Source organism: Rhamphochromis longiceps, linkage group LG14, assembly GCF_057381845.1.
Source record: "Rhamphochromis longiceps isolate RC_006_pf linkage group LG14, R_longiceps_female_GT1.1, whole genome shotgun sequence".
Classification (NCBI taxonomy): domain Eukaryota; kingdom Metazoa; phylum Chordata; class Actinopteri; order Cichliformes; family Cichlidae; genus Rhamphochromis; species Rhamphochromis longiceps.
In genome coordinates this window covers 26826446-26844169 of record NC_140570.1, presented here as the reverse complement: position 1 = coordinate 26844169, position 17724 = coordinate 26826446, and the positions used below count along the sequence as shown (strand labels likewise).

The window sequence follows — 17724 nt, the reverse complement described above, 5'->3', positions numbered from 1 at the left end:
CTCAAAGATAAGCCTCCTCAACACTGCTTTTAATATGACTTTTATGTCACAAAGCCACAGGGACTTATGGGTGACAGCTGTGTTTATTGTCTTTGTCTCTACCAATGATATTGGTTCTGCTGTGACTGACCAGTGAATAGGGATGTTAATGGGCTTAGAGGGCCTCCTACGAAAGTAATATCTTTTCATTCAACATAACCACTCTTTATACTAAGTTATTATTGTTTATTACATATTCCATCTGTGGTTCACATTTTAACATCGTACTAAAGAGTAAAACATAAACAAATGCAATACATATTTGAATTACTGGTTTCCAGGACCAATATATAAAGTAATAAATTGATCAATGATTGTATACAAATTAAAATAAACAAATCTTAAAGATTGAGTAAGCAAACCCTCGTGCATTTATTATTTTTTAATGGTTTCTCCCCATCATATGTCTTTTTGTATTTCTTTCGGGTTTCACTAATAAAATATAACATTTTGGAGCAAATATACTGAAAAATAACCCAAAGCTTGAGGCCAGAATAGCAAATATCTCTACAGCTACAGTAAATTTACCAGGAGAACTGACATATGCTGGGATAAAAGTGACCCAGACTGCACAGAATATCAACATACTGAAGGTGATGAATTTGGCCTCATTAAAATTATCAGGCAGCTTTCGAGACAGAAAAGCAAGGATAAAGCATAGCAAACTGAGAAGTCCTATATATCCTAAAACAGCCCAGAATCCTAAAGGTGAACCTAAATTACACTCTAGTATAATCTTTTCAGTGGCATGGACTGTGTTTTTGTAGGGGAATGGTGGAGCAAAAATTAACCACAGCACACAAATCAGCAGCTGGAGTAAAGTAAAGCTGAGCACACTTGTTCTCTGAAGTGCAGCAGAACACTGAGGAACTGTTTTTGCTGGCCTTGTAGCCTTAAAGGCAATCACCACTGTTATAGTTTTAGCCAAAATGCATGACATACACAAGGCAAAGCTTGCGCCAAAAGCTGTGTGGCGTAGCATGCATGACCACTCAGTAGGCTGGCCAATGAAGGTCAGAGAACACAAGAAACACAGAGTTAAGGAGAAGAGCAGCAGGAAGCTCAGTTCAGAATTACTGGCTTTGACAAGAGGTGTGTGACGAAACCGAAAGAAAACACATGACACTGCCAATGTTAAACTTGCTCCAAACAATGAGAAAGCGGCGAGTAGGCCCCCCATAGTTTCTCCAAAAGACAGGAACTCAATCACCTTTGGAACACAGTGGCTGCGATCTTCATCCGACCAGCACTCCAGCGGACATAGTAAACACACTGCAGAATCTGAGTAGAAAGTGTCAAACATAAAAAAGTATTTTGATACACCTAATACTGAAATAAACACTTCCTAGTAATGTATCAACTTATTAACACTTTTTTACATAGTAAAAATGACAGGAAATTTTCTACACACTGTTTGAGTTGCTAATCTCTCCAGCAGCACAGGCAATACAGGAAAAACAGCAGATGGGTTTGCCTTTAATTGCAGCCTGGCGGAAACCTGGCAGACAGCTCTCACTGCAGACAGACAATGGCTTCTGTAACAACACCACAACTCAAAGGTCACAGTTTGTTCCTCTTGTAATCCACATACTGAATTTAGATTGTTCAATTTATTTCACATTAATAATATTGAAGAAAGAAAAACATACAAACATGCATTTAACCTTCAGACCATTATTTTACTCATTATTCTGCATCAGAGGGGAAAATTAACATAAAAATAGTTCTGAAGCTGTTATGTTAACATTGTTATTGAAAATTAACATTGAAAATTAAGGATTATACATATCTGTGTATGTGGGAGAGATTGTTTTTATTTGCTAAAGTTCAATATTAAAAAACTTTCTGAATGACAGTTTTTATTAATAAAATTTTAATTTTAATCAACCTGCAAAATAAGTATTAAATAAATATTCCTTGCTCTCAAATAGACTTACCATTCGGGATTCAGAAACCCATGTTATATTGATTCCATTCACGGCAAGCTGACTTTCATTTGGTAGTGAAGCATCATAGCTCCCTACAGCCACAAAAATTATATCTCCTGCTTGGTTTCTCTGCCAGTTCACAAGTTCATACATTGCTGAAGGGTCTCCATTTTCATCAAAATATACTCTTTCTCCCGACTGAAGAGTGAAATTGACATCTTGGAGGTGTTTCACAATCTACCAATCCAAAACGAGGGTTGGTAACTTAGCATATATAGAATTCTAGATCAAATAAATACTTTTTCTACGATTTTGTAAGGTAATGTCTTACCTTTTTTGGCTCTAAATGATCCTTCCATATACATGACTGATTCATGGCTTTAGCACTTTGACCACAATTTAACAAGTTATGCATAGCATGAGCTATGGCATACACAGCCTTGTACACATTGTTAGATATCCTTAGTTGTGATACATCCGTAAAAGGACTGTTTATGTCCTCTAACTTCTCAGAGCCAGAGCACTGAATCTGACCAGGCAGCCTGGATTGAAAACTGCAGCCAAAAACCGTTTCCCAGAACTCTCTTAGCACACTATTCTGAGGATCCTGACTTGGGTTAACCTGTAAAAGAAATTCTCGCAGGCCTGCAATCTTTGCCTTTTTGATAGTGAAGCCCAGAGACCCTGTCAGTATGCCAGAGTACCTCTTAGTAGTCAAATGACTTGCTGTTATCCACGATTCACTGCCCACCCACTGCAACCCAGTCAAGTTCTGCTTCAGAGCTTCCTCCAGCAAAATGTCCATCTCACCCTGGGCAAGAAAGGCAATCAAAACTCTTGCACTGCCACTACGAATCACTTCAATCACCCTTGCAACCTCCTCACTAGAGTCAGTCCTTGAAATGGCCTCTGAATATTCAACACAAACCCCTTCCTGACTTGCTGCTGTGATAAAAGTTGCCATCCCATTGTTGCCATAATCATTGTCACTTCTGACTGCCCCAACCCATGTCCATCCAAAATATTTTACCAGTTTTGCCAGGGCCCTGCTCTGATAGTAATCACTGGGGATGGTTCTGAAGAATGAAGGGTAATCCTTTCTGTTACTCAGACAAGCACATGTGGCAAAATGGCTGATCTGAAATGAAGTAAAAGAGAAAAACAAAAACAAATTGACAAGTAAGTGGGAAGAGATTTACAGTTGGGTCTTCAGAGACAAAACAAAATGTTGTTTCTGGCTTGTAACTAAATTTAATGTAAAGCTTGGAAGCCTTAAATCTAAGATTCACATAAACCTGTAAGTGACCAAAAAAGTTACTAAACTTCAATTTTTGGAGAGAGTCACATTATAAAAAATTGACACAAATATTATAAATACTTACTACTGGTATTTGGAAGGTCCCACAAATTTGTAGCATCACAATGGTTGAGGAAGACTCAGAAGCTCCAATGATGACATGAACAGATGAATGACTGCTGCAGGTTTTCTCTGCTGTCCTTTCCTGTCCATTTAGTAAACCCATCACTGCACGTGTTGAAGGCAGTGTTGAACCACAGCTGTCAAATATCTTATAACCAACTGAAATATTAGGCAGTAAAGTGCTGCTATTGTTGATCTCTTCTACTGCAAAAATCATTGTTTGGGCAAAACGAAATTCTCTCAAATTTATCCTGAAAAGAGTAAAAAAAAGTGTTTTAAAAAGTGTAATGTAAAGCTCTTCAAGTCATGAACCCTGCAAAGGGAAAAAAGACAAACCTGGAGCATGTGAGAGTTTCTGGAGTATGAGTCAGGGAGAACGAAGGCTTTGAGATTTGGCTATGGATAGAAAAAGCTCCTCCAATAGTAATATCCCCTTTCTTAGTCAAAAGAGGAACCTCTGGACTTCCCAGCATTTCACAGAGAACAGTATTTTCCTCTGCTCTGCAGACTCCCATAAATAAACCCCAAAATAACACTCTGAATGTGCAGTCATACATCTTTTACAGACAACCACACTCATGCATGTACAGCCCTGTACTCTGTTTTGATATTACTGACCAAGCATGTGTATTCTTTAATGGGCAGAGCTTTATAGAGCTATAATTGATGAAGCCTGAGGTCCTCCTATCATATCACAGTATGACATACATTGTCACACTGTTTTGCGATTTTTATGGGAGACAGCTTTTTTTTTTTGAGTCACCCTTACCAGAAAATGCATATATTTTAAGCTGTCTTCTTTGGAAACATTTGATATAATAATAGTGTAAATTGTTTTGTAAATTATGTAAATTGTTATAATAGTGGTAATTGAAACGATTTAATAATTTAAAAACATTAAATTTTTGAATGACACAAGACTCCACGTGGGACCATACAACTCAACACACACAGAGCTAGATATTCTAATTCAGCTGCACAGTTTTCTTTATTAATTGATGGTTCAAAACAGGAACTATTTGGCAGTGTGATAAAATCAACACAATTTAAAATAAATACTTAATACTTAAACAGCTGTCAAACTTCTATTTAAGATATTTTAGGTGGCAACATTCCATAACCTTTGTGGTAACTAAATAAAGACTCTAAACAAGACATATATGTAAATATTTGTTTTGTAAACACACTCACACACTCACACACTTATATAGACTGATTAGTAACCCACTGGCAACCAAAAGTTGCTAGTGAAATCTGAAATTCATGAGTAGTTACTGGAGATTGCTAGCAGTCATGAAACTGGTCACAAACCGTTATGGCACTGCAGCATACGTAGCTATGGCTGGCTAGTTCCCACATTTGAAAGTTAGTATGAACGATAAAGATAAGCAAGTGACTTGCCAAGCTCTAGTTACACTGGGAAAAGGGTGAAGCAAACCAGTATGGGGCGTCGTTTGTAAACTGAAACATGCTGAAATTAACGGCAAAATTTTTCCACATATAGCTTAAAACCTTACAAAAACATGTTTTTTCGAGTCACTTTTACAACATTTACTAAAACATTTGTAACTTTTTATATTTAAAACACAATTTTAAATGTTAAATCTACATGTTAAATACTAAATCTAAATATTGTATTTAAATTTAAATGTTAAATCTAAATGTTACGGGAAACTAAATATTTAGCTAACATGCAAATTTATTGTACATGTAGCGCCTCTACTCAGGACCAGTACACTCTCACTTCAAATAGAGACCCTAGACATCTTACTAGGTTCAGGAGGAGGTTTTGTTTTGGGGACTCACAAAAGGAGTTGGCTTGGAAGTGAATAACTGGGACCTTTATTGCCTCAGTACCATTTATATACATATACAACACAATAACCCAAATTGCACACTAATAGTGCATTTTAAAGGTGAATACATGTAAAACAAAACAAAATAAAGACATTTAAATGGAAGATTTATACTGAACAGTATCAGAGCTCTTGGGAATGAATGAAACAGATTAAAGTGTTCCTGTTGTGAAGTTTGAATTGTCCAGTCTGAATTGTCCTTTAAAGTCGTTGAAAACCCAAACAGGTGTACTGTAGGGGAATTGTCAGTGTGCAAACCCTATTATCCGGGTAGGAAAAGTAGTGCATAGGGCTTATCTGTAATCCAGGGTTGCTTGAATCAGTTTCTCAGGCAAATCCCACAATCCGATCGCATGGCTGGCCACACCATTTCACGATCATCCAGGATCTCATTTGGGCTGTTCTCGCCGTCAGTGGTTCTCCAGAATCCTTCTAGTAGTTCAAAAAAACCAATCTACACAAACAGTGCAGAACAATCAATTTCTTTTCCCATTTTGTGTTCTTAACATGAGCTCATTAACTTCTTTTCCAAATGTATTAATCACAAATGGCATTCCCTTTAGCTTTACCAAGTTACAAGAGTTACAGTAACTTGTTTGTACCAGTATCAACAATTTTATCAAAATTACATCACAACAAAGAACATCAGCAGCTTAAACTGTAATGTAAACAGTCATAGCAATGAAAGCGACATTCATCCTTAAGGCTTACAAGCAAATGTAACTTAATTCAGTGCAAATACTATTAAACTTGAAATATGCTCATATCTATTAAGACATAACCATTCTAATATAAACAGAGCTATTGCTTCTACTTGAATACCTCCCCGATCGGAATATGGCTTCAGCGGGGTGGGGTGGCTAACAGCTATTAGCAGCTAGCATCGCATCTAGCATCGGCATCGTTTAGCTCAAAGCATTCAACACTTATAACACACTGTAAAGAACAACAGGAGAAGTGAAACAACACGCCAGATTCTCATAGCTCCCGATTGGTTTTTGTTCAAAGGTTTCTGAGCTGAATCGGCTAGTGAAATACATTATCTAACTTAACAGGTAGCTAACGAAAGCACGTGACTCACCGGGATTTTCAGACACAAATAACTTGACAGACGTTATTCCCTTTGTGGTCAGAGTTCGGGGCCTAATAAAAGAGTACCTTATTAGCATTTATGCGTAAAACAATCTGGTCTCATTAACCGGGTTGCAGTATTGCATACCAAGATACTTTTTCCATGCGCTCCGACACGTACTTGACCGCCATCAGAGGGAAGATCTCACAGGAAGAGAGAGGTAATACTTCCTGCGCACTAGACGCAAGGTCGTCAGAACACAAGACTGCATCACAGCGCCCCCTTGTGACAATAACAGGCTATAGCCTTAGATTACAAAAAGGGATTTTGCAGCCCTGTATTTCACATGGGTTACACCCTCCCCCTTTGACCCAGCATGAGCCCCTTCATGCGTCACGCTGTGGTCTACAGATGAACTCTCATAGTCACCTATTGTATAAAGTGCTTGGTTAAAGCTCTCTATGAGGCTCTGCGCAAAGGAAATTAAGGGATTTCCCAACTCAGGATAATGGAAGCGCCTTGGTGGTCGACGTGTCCTTTCTGACTTACGAACATGGTCATTTTTTTCTCCACTGTCAACAGTTTCCTTATGCTCCAGAGCTACCTCAGGGGTTTGTGGGTTCAGATCAATGGTTTCCGTAGCTATAGGAGCCTCTACATCAATGGACGGTACATCAATGCTGTCTTCGGCCACAGCTGATTTTTGATTAGTCATAGTTGGTAAAGTTACATCGTCTTCAGTAGGGTGTTGCTCAGCCACAACATCTGGCTCCTCTCCTTCAGCTACTTCAGGAGGTACCCCTACAGGCTCTGCAGGCAGCAAAGGGGAGCTGCCTCTGCAAGGCTCATTCTGAGGCTGAGGGTTTACACAGTCTGCTGGCGTAGCTGGTATACAACTACCCTCCGGTACTGTTTTTCCGGTTTGCTGTCGTCTCTTCGGGATTTCAAACACCTGAACCAACTTTCCAGGAATGACAGAAGACTGCCTAGGATAGACAGGTGAGTCGTCTTCAGATTCTGATTGCTCCTCCAGTAACAGAGGCTGACTGCGCCTCGTTCTTGGCCTGCAACTCTTTGGCTTGACCTGGTCAACTTCCTCAGCTTCAGATAAGTCACCACAAGGGAGTAAGAGATCCCTGTGAAGAGTTCGAATAGGACCATCTCCATTCATAGGCTGTACAACATACACAGGTAGGTCTACCATCTTTTCCACCACTCTGTACATGGTTGACTCCCACTTATCTGCAAGTTTGTGTTTATTCCGAAGTCGCAGGTTCCGCACTAGCACTTGATCACCTTTCTCCAAAGTTGACTCCCTGACAGTTTTGTCAAAACGGCGTTTATTCCGTTCAGCAACCTTCTGAGAGTTTTTGGCAGCGATCTGATAGCTCTCTTGAAGGCGAGCCTTCAGAGCTCTCACATACTGAGAGTGAGATGTAGGAGAGCCATCTTTAACTGGCAGGCAGAATGCAATATCCACGGGAAGCCTCGGCTGGCGACCAAACATTAACTCGTATGGGCTAAACCCAGTGGTCTCGTTCTTGGTGCAATTATAGGCGTGAGTTAGTGGTTTCACATAATCGCGCCAATGAGTTTTCTCTTTGTCTTGTAGAGTTCCTAACATGCCAAGAAGAGTTCGGTTGAACCGTTCAACTGGGTTTCCCCGTGGATGATAAGGACTGGTGCGCACCTTCGTGATACCAGCTAGGGCACAGAGCTCTTTAATGAGTTGTGACTCAAAATCCCTGCCCTGATCACTAAGCAGGCGCTCAGGAAAACCATAATGCACCAGAAACTGCTCCCAAAGACACTTCGCAACTGTTGTAGCCTTTTGGTCTTTTGTTGGCATAGCAACAGCGTATTTGGTGAAATGATCAGTTATGACCAGAATGTCTTTGGTGTTGTGACTGTCAGGCTCCAAGGATAAATAGTCCATGCATACCAGTTCCATGGGACGGGTTGTTTGGATACTCACAAGAGGTGCTGCTCTTTCAGGAAGAGTCTTTCTTCTAACACAACGTCCGCAAGACTTAATCTTTCTCTCTACATCAGTTGCCATTTTAGGCCAATAAAATCTTGACCTAACCAAGTCGAGGGTTCTTTCCAAACCCATATGCCCCATGTCGTCATGAAGGCAAGTGAGAATGGTGGACCTTAAAGACTCAGGGACGACAAGCTGAAAGGTGACATTTTCACCTGATTTGCGGGTTCTGTAGAGGAGACCATTTTTCAGTTCCAAACGTTTCCACTCTTTGAGCATTAGTTTAAGCTCTAAGGATGCAGAGTTAGGATTGGAATTTGCTTCACCTCCATTTTCTAACATGTTGACCACATACCCAATAATTGGGTCAGACCTCTGATGCTGTTGGAGTTCTACCTCACTATAGGTAGGTATGACAGAACAACCTAATGTTCCATCATCTGCGTAGACGTCTGGCACCGCATCGGTATGTAGAGCAAGGGACTCTACCAAAGTGATAGAAGGTAGGCTATTGTCAGATTCACCTAAGAGATGACGGTGGCACAAGACACTGAATGTGTCAGCTGTCACATCTTGTCTGTTGGGAGATGAAGAGAGATGATGGGAAGCGAATTGTTTCATTCGCTCTTTTTCTTCAAGAGAAGCATAGTCATCATCCACAGTATCATGTGGCCGCCTAGAGAGGCCATCTGCATCTTGATTGCTCTTACCAGCACGATACTTAATATTAAAGTCGAAGGTGGAGAGAGCGGCCAACCAGCGATAGCTGGCAGCATCAAGCTTGGCTGACTTCAAAACATAGGTCAATGGGTTGTTGTCCGTTAAAACCGTGAATGTGTTCCCGTAGAGATAATCTTGGAACTTCTCTACAATGGACCACTTTAATGCAAGAAATTCCAGTTTATGAGCTGGATACCGCTTTTCACTGGGTGAAAGTCCTCTACTTGCGTAGGCAATAACCCTCACTTCACCACCCTGTTCTTGATACAAGGCTGCCCCTAACCCAGAGGTGCTCGCATCAGTATGGAGGACGTATGGTAATTTTGGGTTAGCATATCCAAGCACTGGAGCTGATGTCAGTTTCTCTATGATTACCTCAAAAGCTTCCTGACAAGCAGGTGTCCAACGGCTGGAAAGAGGCTCTTTAGGGTTCAAGTATCCGCTAGGACCGGGTGTCACCTTTCTGCCCTTCCTGTATGGTGGGTAGCCTTTGGTAAGATCATTCAGGGGTTTGACAATTTTTGAATAGTCCTTCACAAACCGTCGATAGTACCCTGCAAAGCCTAGGAAAGACTTGAGGTCACTGAGCGTCTGGGGTCTTGGCCAGGTTTTGAGAGCTCTGACCTTCTCAGGATCGGTCTCTACACCTTTGGTAGACACGATGTGTCCTAGGTATCGCACAGAACTTTGGAAGAAGGAGCATTTTTTGGGAGAAAGTTTCAACCCATATTCTCTCAGTTGCTGAAGGACACGTAGAAGCCTGGTTTCATGTTCCTCCAAAGTGCTGGAGAACACGATGATGTCATCTATGAACACCAGAACTTCTTTCAGATTGAGGCTGCCCATACACCGTTCCATTAAGCGCTGGAAGGTGCTGGGAGCGTTGGTGATCCCCTGGGGCATACGGTTAAACTCGTAAAATCCCAAGGGGCACACAAAAGCTGTCTTGGGCTTATCACATTCCTCCATCTCAATCTGGTAATAACCAGACTTGAGATCCATTACTGAAAACCATTTGGATCCAGCAAGGGCTGAGAAAGCCTCTTCAAGGTTTGGAAGTGCGTACGCATCTCGTATTGTTAACGCATTGAGCTTACGATAATCAATACAAAGACGGACCTCTCCATTCTTCTTTTTAACCACCACAATCGGTGAAGCATAAGGGGACTCTGATTCACGGATTACTCCTGCATCAAGGAGTGCTTGCAAGTGCTTCCTCACAGCTTCATAATCATTTGGGTGGATTGGCCTGGACTTTTGCTTAAAGGGTGCTTCGTCCTTTAAGTTTATGTGATGTGTGACTTTAGATACATGTCCAAGATCCAAATCATGCTGGGCAAAAACATCAGCATAGGCACTTAGACGCTGGGTAACCCTCTCTTTCCACTCCTGCGGGAGGGGAGAATTGCCAAAGTCAAATGTCAAATCTGGGTGAGCAGGTTCATCAACTGGCTGTGCAGTAACATTACAACATTTCACAGTGTCATCATTTTTGGTTGAAATGGGTGATTCGTCATATATCTTTGCAGGACTATGGAGCTCTGCAATGACACATCTAGAAGGCAGTGTTACGTCATGCTCAGTTTCATTTCTCACCCATATAGGTAACCTATGAGGATGCTTCTTGGGCAAAGTGACAAGACAGCACTCCACAAAAATTCCCCCTGGTAAGGTGGATGTCGTTGGCTGTTCAACAATGGCACATTCACCAGCACTGCTGGATCTGACACAGCCTTCAAGGAGGACCCTCCCTTGAGCTGGTACTACGTGTTGCACCTTGCCCTTAAGAGTTACAAAGCCATCGTTTCCGGCTAGGTTTATCTCTCTCCTGACCTTGAGTGTACGGAGGATCTGCCTGTAGCCATAGACCGACGACAAATCATTGGGATCTTTACCTTGACAATATTCGTCGTACAGAACATCAAGTGCATTTGTCCCAATCAGCACAGGCAAGTCACAGTTAGAGCGTAAGTCAGGTACTACTAAAGCAAGGCTAGAAACCTCAGGCTCAGTTTCAATAAAGCTTTTTGGAAACTTAAGGCTGATGGGTATGTATCCCAAGTAAGGAACATTTTGGCCACTAGCAGCCTCAACATCCAGGCCACTGATAGGCTGAATGGGATGTTCTGAAAGATTGGTGTTGTAAAATGAAGCGGACACTGTGGTCACTTGAGACCCAGTGTCAAGGAGACAACTGCAATTGACTCCCGACACGGTAACATTTGCTGTACATTTCTGTCCTACAAGTCCCTTGGGTAACCTAATCTGGGGTCGTGCTGCACGAGAGAGAGAAGATACTTTGCTCTGAGGTTCCGGTTTGGGACGTTCATGATTACTTTCAGTTCCTGGTAGTCCCTCCCCAGAAACTGATTTTAGTTTAAAGCTGACATATTCTGTTCCTCCCAGACTTGTAGTTTTTGGTTGAACTCCTTACGTTTCATTTCAACTAGTTCAGGGTTTGGTTCATTGCTGCAAGAGGGAGCAATATGACCATCCTCGCCGCACCTGAAGCAGTACCATGGGCGTGGCTTCTTAGTGGGCTTAGTCTCACTTGGGTCAGATTTCTCTTTAGGAAGAATCTTGAACTTAGGTTTGGTTTTCTTATTTGGCTTGTCAGAGTTCTGGCTTGAACTGTCAATAGCTGATGCTTTCAGTGAAGCCACTTGGGCTTGTAGCTTTGCAAGTTTCCTTTCTAACTTATGTGCATCAAAAGGCACTAGCCTATCATTAACAGCTGATACGTCTGTATCATCAGTGACATACTCTCCTACTTCAAGGGAGTTCAAATGTGCCTTAGGTTTAGAAATGCCTAAGTGCTGTTTCATTCGGCTGGACTTTGCCGCTTGCCGGTCCTCCTCAGTACGTAGCATGAGGAGCAACTCTGGAAATGAAGGTGGCTTGTCCTTCTTCTGCTCAAGCTGCAAGGTTGTGATCAAGCTGTTGTTCCAGCAACCTCTACAAAACTGTTTAAGCAGTTGGCGATCTGAATCATTTGTAGTGATGCCACCTCTTTTAATGACTTTACTCAGGGTTATCTGCAACCGCTGTAAATAGGCAGAAGGCTTTTCACCTGAGTTCTGGTTTGTGCTCAGGAATTTGGCAAAAAGCTCATCCCCATCATCAACAGTACCATATGCTGAGTCAAGAAGGCTGAGATAGTCATGGGGAGAAGCGTTAGGACCAAGGTGCTTTACAATGTTAGCAGCTGGTGGAAGAAGGCTCTCAACTATTTTCCTTAACATATGTTTGTCAGATATGGTACAATCTATGAGGTGGAATTCAACATTGTTGCGCCACGTATCATAATCAGCTTCGAAAGTAGAGCAAGGGGTTTTCCCAGAGAAGGGCCTGAGCTTTGCATGACCTTGAGAAGGCATTTCATTGTTCTTAATGACATGCTCAACTACTACTCTCTGTACTTCAGGTGTAGTGAGCTGTTCAGGTGGTAAGTAGATAGTGGTTTTTCTGTGCGAGGGAGTCACTTCTACACTTGGAGAGGATGAGTGAGAGTCATGCTCAGGCAAGTGGGTTAAATCACTGCCCAGTTTAAGAGGACTTTGATGCTCTATGATGGCTGGTTCATCTTGGTCTGTGTCACTAGTGAGCTGCAGATTCTGATTAGGCACTGTTACATTTGGCCCAACTGCGGGATCACTCTCAGTGGACTTCTTCATTCTGGCCAGCTCATCTAGTAAAACCTTCTCAAAATCTGCACCACTCAGTTTAGCAAGCCCTTTCAGTTCAGTTAGGTAAGAATGGGTTAAACATGAACCCCTGTCTGCAGCATACAGCGCAGACAGAAGCTGGATATGATGGACAACACTTGGGTTACGGCTTTGTCTTTTGCAAGGCAAGCTATCCTTAAGGAACTGGACTGGTTCACCTGATTGGAACTCCACAATGGCTGTTTTTTTAAACTGTGCCTCTGTGCTAGTTACTTTGATTACTCTTCCAATAGAACCAAACTGCCCTAAGTAATCAATAACCTCATTGTCAACCTCATCGCCTGTTAACCCTCCTACTAGGACAGAGTTAGGTACTTTGACACCTTCACTTTGGATTACATCCATGTTGTCTTATTGCTCCAACCCAGAATGTCATGGACAATTGTAATGATTTGACCCAAAAGGCATGAAAGCACCAGTTGCTCAACTTCCAAAATAAAAGGAATTAAACCTCCTGGCTGGCTCGCCACGTTTTGTGTAGTGCCTCTACTCAGGACCAGTACACTCTCACTTCAAATAGAGACCCTAGACATCTTACTAGGTTCAGGAGGAGGTTTTGTTTTGGGGACTCACAAAAGGAGTTGGCTTGGAAGTGAATAACTGGGACCTTTATTGCCTCAGTACCATTTATATACATATACAACACAATAACCCAAATTGCACACTAATAGTGCATTTTAAAGGTGAATACATGTAAAACAAAACAAAATAAAGACATTTAAATGGAAGATTTATACTGAACAGTATCAGAGCTCTTGGGAATGAATGAAACAGATTAAAGTGTTCCTGTTGTGAAGTTTGAATTGTCCAGTCTGAATTGTCCTTTAAAGTCGTTGAAAACCCAAACAGGTGTACTGTAGGGGAATTGTCAGTGTGCAAACCCTATTATCCGGGTAGGAAAAGTAGTGCATAGGGCTTATCTGTAATCCAGGGTTGCTTGAATCAGTTTCTCAGGCAAATCCCACAATCCGATCGCATGGCTGGCCACACCATTTCACGATCATCCAGGATCTCATTTGGGCTGTTCTCGCCGTCAGTGGTTCTCCAGAATCCTTCTAGTAGTTCAAAAAAACCAATCTACACAAACAGTGCAGAACAATCAATTTCTTTTCCCATTTTGTGTTCTTAACATGAGCTCATTAACTTCTTTTCCAAATGTATTAATCACAAATGGCATTCCCTTTAGCTTTACCAAGTTACAAGAGTTACAGTAACTTGTTTGTACCAGTATCAACAATTTTATCAAAATTACATCACAACAAAGAACATCAGCAGCTTAAACTGTAATGTAAACAGTCATAGCAATGAAAGCGACATTCATCCTTAAGGCTTACAAGCAAATGTAACTTAATTCAGTGCAAATACTATTAAACTTGAAATATGCTCATATCTATTAAGACATAACCATTCTAATATAAACAGAGCTATTGCTTCTACTTGAATACCTCCCCGATCGGAATATGGCTTCAGCGGGGTGGGGTGGCTAACAGCTATTAGCAGCTAGCATCGCATCTAGCATCGGCATCGTTTAGCTCAAAGCATTCAACACTTATAACACACTGTAAAGAACAACAGGAGAAGTGAAACAACACGCCAGATTCTCATAGCTCCCGATTGGTTTTTGTTCAAAGGTTTCTGAGCTGAATCGGCTAGTGAAATACATTATCTAACTTAACAGGTAGCTAACGAAAGCACGTGACTCACCGGGATTTTCAGACACAAATAACTTGACAGACGTTATTCCCTTTGTGGTCAGAGTTCGGGGCCTAATAAAAGAGTACCTTATTAGCATTTATACGTAAAACAATCTGGTCTCATTAACCGGGTTGCAGTATTGCATACCAAGATACTTTTTCCATGCGCTCCGACACGTACTTGACCGCCATCAGAGGGAAGATCTCACAGGAAGAGAGAGGTAATACTTCCTGCGCACTAGACGCAAGGTCGTCAGAACACAAGACTGCATCACAGCGCCCCCTTGTGACAATAACAGGCTATAGCCTTAGATTACAAAAAGGGATTTTGCAGCCCTGTATTTCACATGGGTTACATACAGGTCAACAGAAAACCAAAATAAAAGCTTTACAAAAACCTCCGGCGCTAAAGTGTGCCGGTAGTGGTCAGGTTGTTTGTCTGCTCTTGCCTGACAGTCACATCTAACCGCCATGGGCTGCTTCACTTCTTGCCTACCAACATGTCCAGCGATTTAGCTGAAAACATCGAAAGAGCCATTTTGTTGGCCATCCAAAGGTTCAGCAGTAGTCACACTAAGCAACTGCAGTGTCCACTTTACAATCACCGCAGCATATGTCCAGCTAAATCTCTGGACATGCTGGTAGTTAATTTCAGCATGCTTCAGTTTACAAACGGCGCCCCATAAACCAGAAACAGAGAACATTTACCTTTAAAGTTTTACCTCTTGAAACATGTTGATTATAGTTATGAAGCACAACCTTTACTTTGAGGGCAAATATTCTACATTTCTGGCCTGCATCACACTTTTTCAGGTTTCGCTGTATGTCTGAGAGTACATGGTAAATGACTACTAACAGGTTGGTGCGTTTGATTCAAAATGTGGGTGACTGTGGCAATCAGCTAGAGAAAAAAAGCAATCACAAGGAGCTTTACAACTGAAATCATGTTTATAAGTGAGTACAAAATGTATTGTTGATATCTTTGGACTTTATTGTAACTCGTTCACATAGATACTGTAGTTAGTTGCATAGCCACTGTGACTGACAGGTGTCCTGACAGCAGTGGTGAGTGAAATGTTAGCATTATTATAGCATTAACACAGAAGTCACATTAATCTTGAGGTTTTAAAATGCAGTCCAAAACTAATGGGTGACATCATGGTATCATAGTGGCGATGTCTATGGCTGACATTTTTTCTCTCTTTTCTCTCTGTGTGGACATGTGTGTGAGATGGTATCGTAGAAACCCATACTTTATCCACAATAGCGTAAACAAATTTTAAACAGATTTTGTACAATATCCCAATATTTTCAGAATTGGGCTTGTATGATAAATACTAACACTGAATATGGTCCGTAAACTGTTGTCTGATATACAGCGGGGCAAAAAAGTATTTAGCCAGCCACCTATTGTGCAAGTTCCCCCACCTAAAATGATGACAGAGGTCAGTAATTTGCACCAGAGGTACACTTCAACTGTGAGAGACAGAATGTGAAAAAAAAAAATCCATGAATCCACATGGTAGGATTTGTAAAGAATTTATCCGTAAATCAGGGTGGAAAATAAGTATTTGGTCAATAACAAAAATACAACTCAATACTTTGTAACATAACCTTTGTTGGCAATAACAGAGGTCAAACGTTTACTATAGGTCTTTACCAGGTTTGCACACACAGTAGCTGGTATTTTGGCCCATTCCTCCATGCAGATCTTCTCGAGAGCAGTGATGTTTTGGGGCTGTCGCCGAGCAACACGGACTTTCAACTCCCGCCACAGATTTTCTATGGGGTTGAGGTCTGGAGACTGGCTAGGCCACTCCAGGACTTTCAAATGCTTCTTACGGAGCCACTCCTTTGTTGCCCGGGCGGTGTGTTTTGGATCATTGTCATGTTGGAAGACCCAGCCTCGTTTCATCTTCAAAGTTCTCACTGATGGAAGGAGGTTTTGGCTCAAAATCTCACGATACATGGCCCCATTCATTCTGTCCTTAACACGGATCAGTCGTCCTGTCCCCTTGGCAGAAAAACAGCCCCATAGCATGATGTTTCCACCCCCATGCTTCACAGTAGGTATGGTGTTCTTGGGATGCAACTCAGTATTCTTCTTCCTCCAAACACGACGAGTTGAGTTTATACCAAAAAGTTCTACTTTGGTTTCATCTGACCACATGACATTCTCCCAATCCTCTGCTGTATCATCCATGTGCTCTCTGGCAAACTTCAGACGGGCCTGGACATGCACTGGCTTCAGCAGAGGAACACGTCTGGCACTGCGGGATTTGATTCCCTGCCGTTGTAGTGTGTTACTGATGGTGACCTTTGTTACTTTGGTCCCAGCTCTCTGCAGGTCATTCACCAGGTCCCCCCGTGTGGTTCTGGGATCTTTGCTCACCGTTCTCATGATCATTTTGACCCCACGAGATGAGATCTTGCGTGGAGCCCCAGATCGAGGGAGATTATCAGTGGTCTTGTATGTCTTCCATTTTCTGATGATTGCTCCCACAGTTGATTTTTTCACACCAAGCTGCTTGCCTATTGTAGATTCACTCTTCCCAGTCTGGTGCAGGTCTACAATACTTTTCCTGGTGTCCTTCGAAAGCTCTTTGGTCTTGGCCATGGCGGAGTTTGGAGTCTGACTGTTTGAGGCTGTGGACAGGTGTCTTTTATACAGATGATGAGTTCAAACAGGTGCCATTCATACAGGTAACGAGTGGGGGACAGAAAAGCTTCTTACAGAAGACGTTACAGGTCTGTGAGAGCCAGAGACTTTCCTTGTTTGAGGTGACCAAATACTTATTTTCCACCCTAATTTACGAATAAATTCTTTACAAATCCTACATGTGAATTCATGGATTTTTTTTTCACATTCTGTCTCTCACAGTTGAAGTGTACCTCTGGTGCAAATTACTAACCTCTGTCATCATTTTAAGTGGGGGAACTTGCACAATCGGTGGCTGACTAAATACTTTTTTGCCCCACTGTACCTTGCACTTTTCTGTCAGTGAGGCTGTACTATGTCCAACAAACTTGATCAGTGCTGAGGAGTGATTGTTTTTAAAAGGTTGAGTGTGAACAGGTCATGCCTGAGAAAGAGGCCTGGTTCACAAGTGCATACTGCAATATTTGAAAAAATTACTTTTAACATATTAAACACAGAACTCAGTTCAGAACTGATTCAATTTAATTTTATTTATATAACAGCAATTCACAATAACAGTTGCTTCAAGGTGCTTTATATTATAAGGTAAAAAGACCCTGCAATAATCCAACAATTTGCAGGATCAGGTTC

The 17724-nt window shown here is 41.6% G+C and overlaps 2 protein-coding genes across 2 annotated transcripts; both read right to left on the bottom strand.

Moving 5' to 3' along the window:
• Nucleotides 1-421: 421 nt before the first annotated feature.
• Nucleotides 422-3619, bottom strand: LOC146654202 (extracellular calcium-sensing receptor-like). The gene is made up of 5 exons (XM_085379839.1): nucleotides 3350-3619; nucleotides 2299-3105; nucleotides 1977-2204; nucleotides 1451-1574; nucleotides 422-1320 (listed from the first exon to the last, which is right to left on the bottom strand). Exons 1-5 carry the CDS (start codon nucleotides 3602-3604, stop codon nucleotides 422-424), a joined length of 2313 nt encoding a protein of 770 aa, XP_085235965.1. The 5' UTR covers nucleotides 3605-3619.
• Nucleotides 3620-11388: 7769 nt separating this feature from the next.
• LOC146654201 (zinc finger CCHC domain-containing protein 12-like) lies at nucleotides 11389-14783 on the bottom strand. The gene is made up of 2 exons (XM_085380227.1): nucleotides 14446-14783; nucleotides 11389-13818 (listed from the first exon to the last, which is right to left on the bottom strand). The coding sequence occupies exon 2, from the start codon at nucleotides 13084-13086 to the stop codon at nucleotides 11389-11391; it is 1698 nt and encodes a 565-aa protein (XP_085236353.1). The 5' UTR covers nucleotides 13087-13818; nucleotides 14446-14783.
• Between the last annotated feature and the right edge of the window lie 2941 nt (nucleotides 14784-17724).

Excerpts from the sequence above, each read along its gene's own strand:
- LOC146654202 (XM_085379839.1), bottom strand. The coding sequence starts at position 3,604 with ATGATTTTTGCAGTAGAAGAGATCAACAATAGCAGCACTTTACTGCCT. Across the intron at positions 3,106-3,349 it reads GGACCTTCCAAATACCAGTA|ATCAGCCATTTTGCCACATG; the intron begins GTAAGTATTTAT and ends ACTTCATTTCAG. Across the intron at positions 1,575-1,976 it reads GGGTTTCTGAATCCCGAATG|AAGCCATTGTCTGTCTGCAG; the intron begins GTAAGTCTATTT and ends GTGTTGTTACAG.
- LOC146654201 (XM_085380227.1), bottom strand. The coding sequence starts at position 13,086 with ATGGATGTAATCCAAAGTGAAGGTGTCAAAGTACCTAACTCTGTCCTA.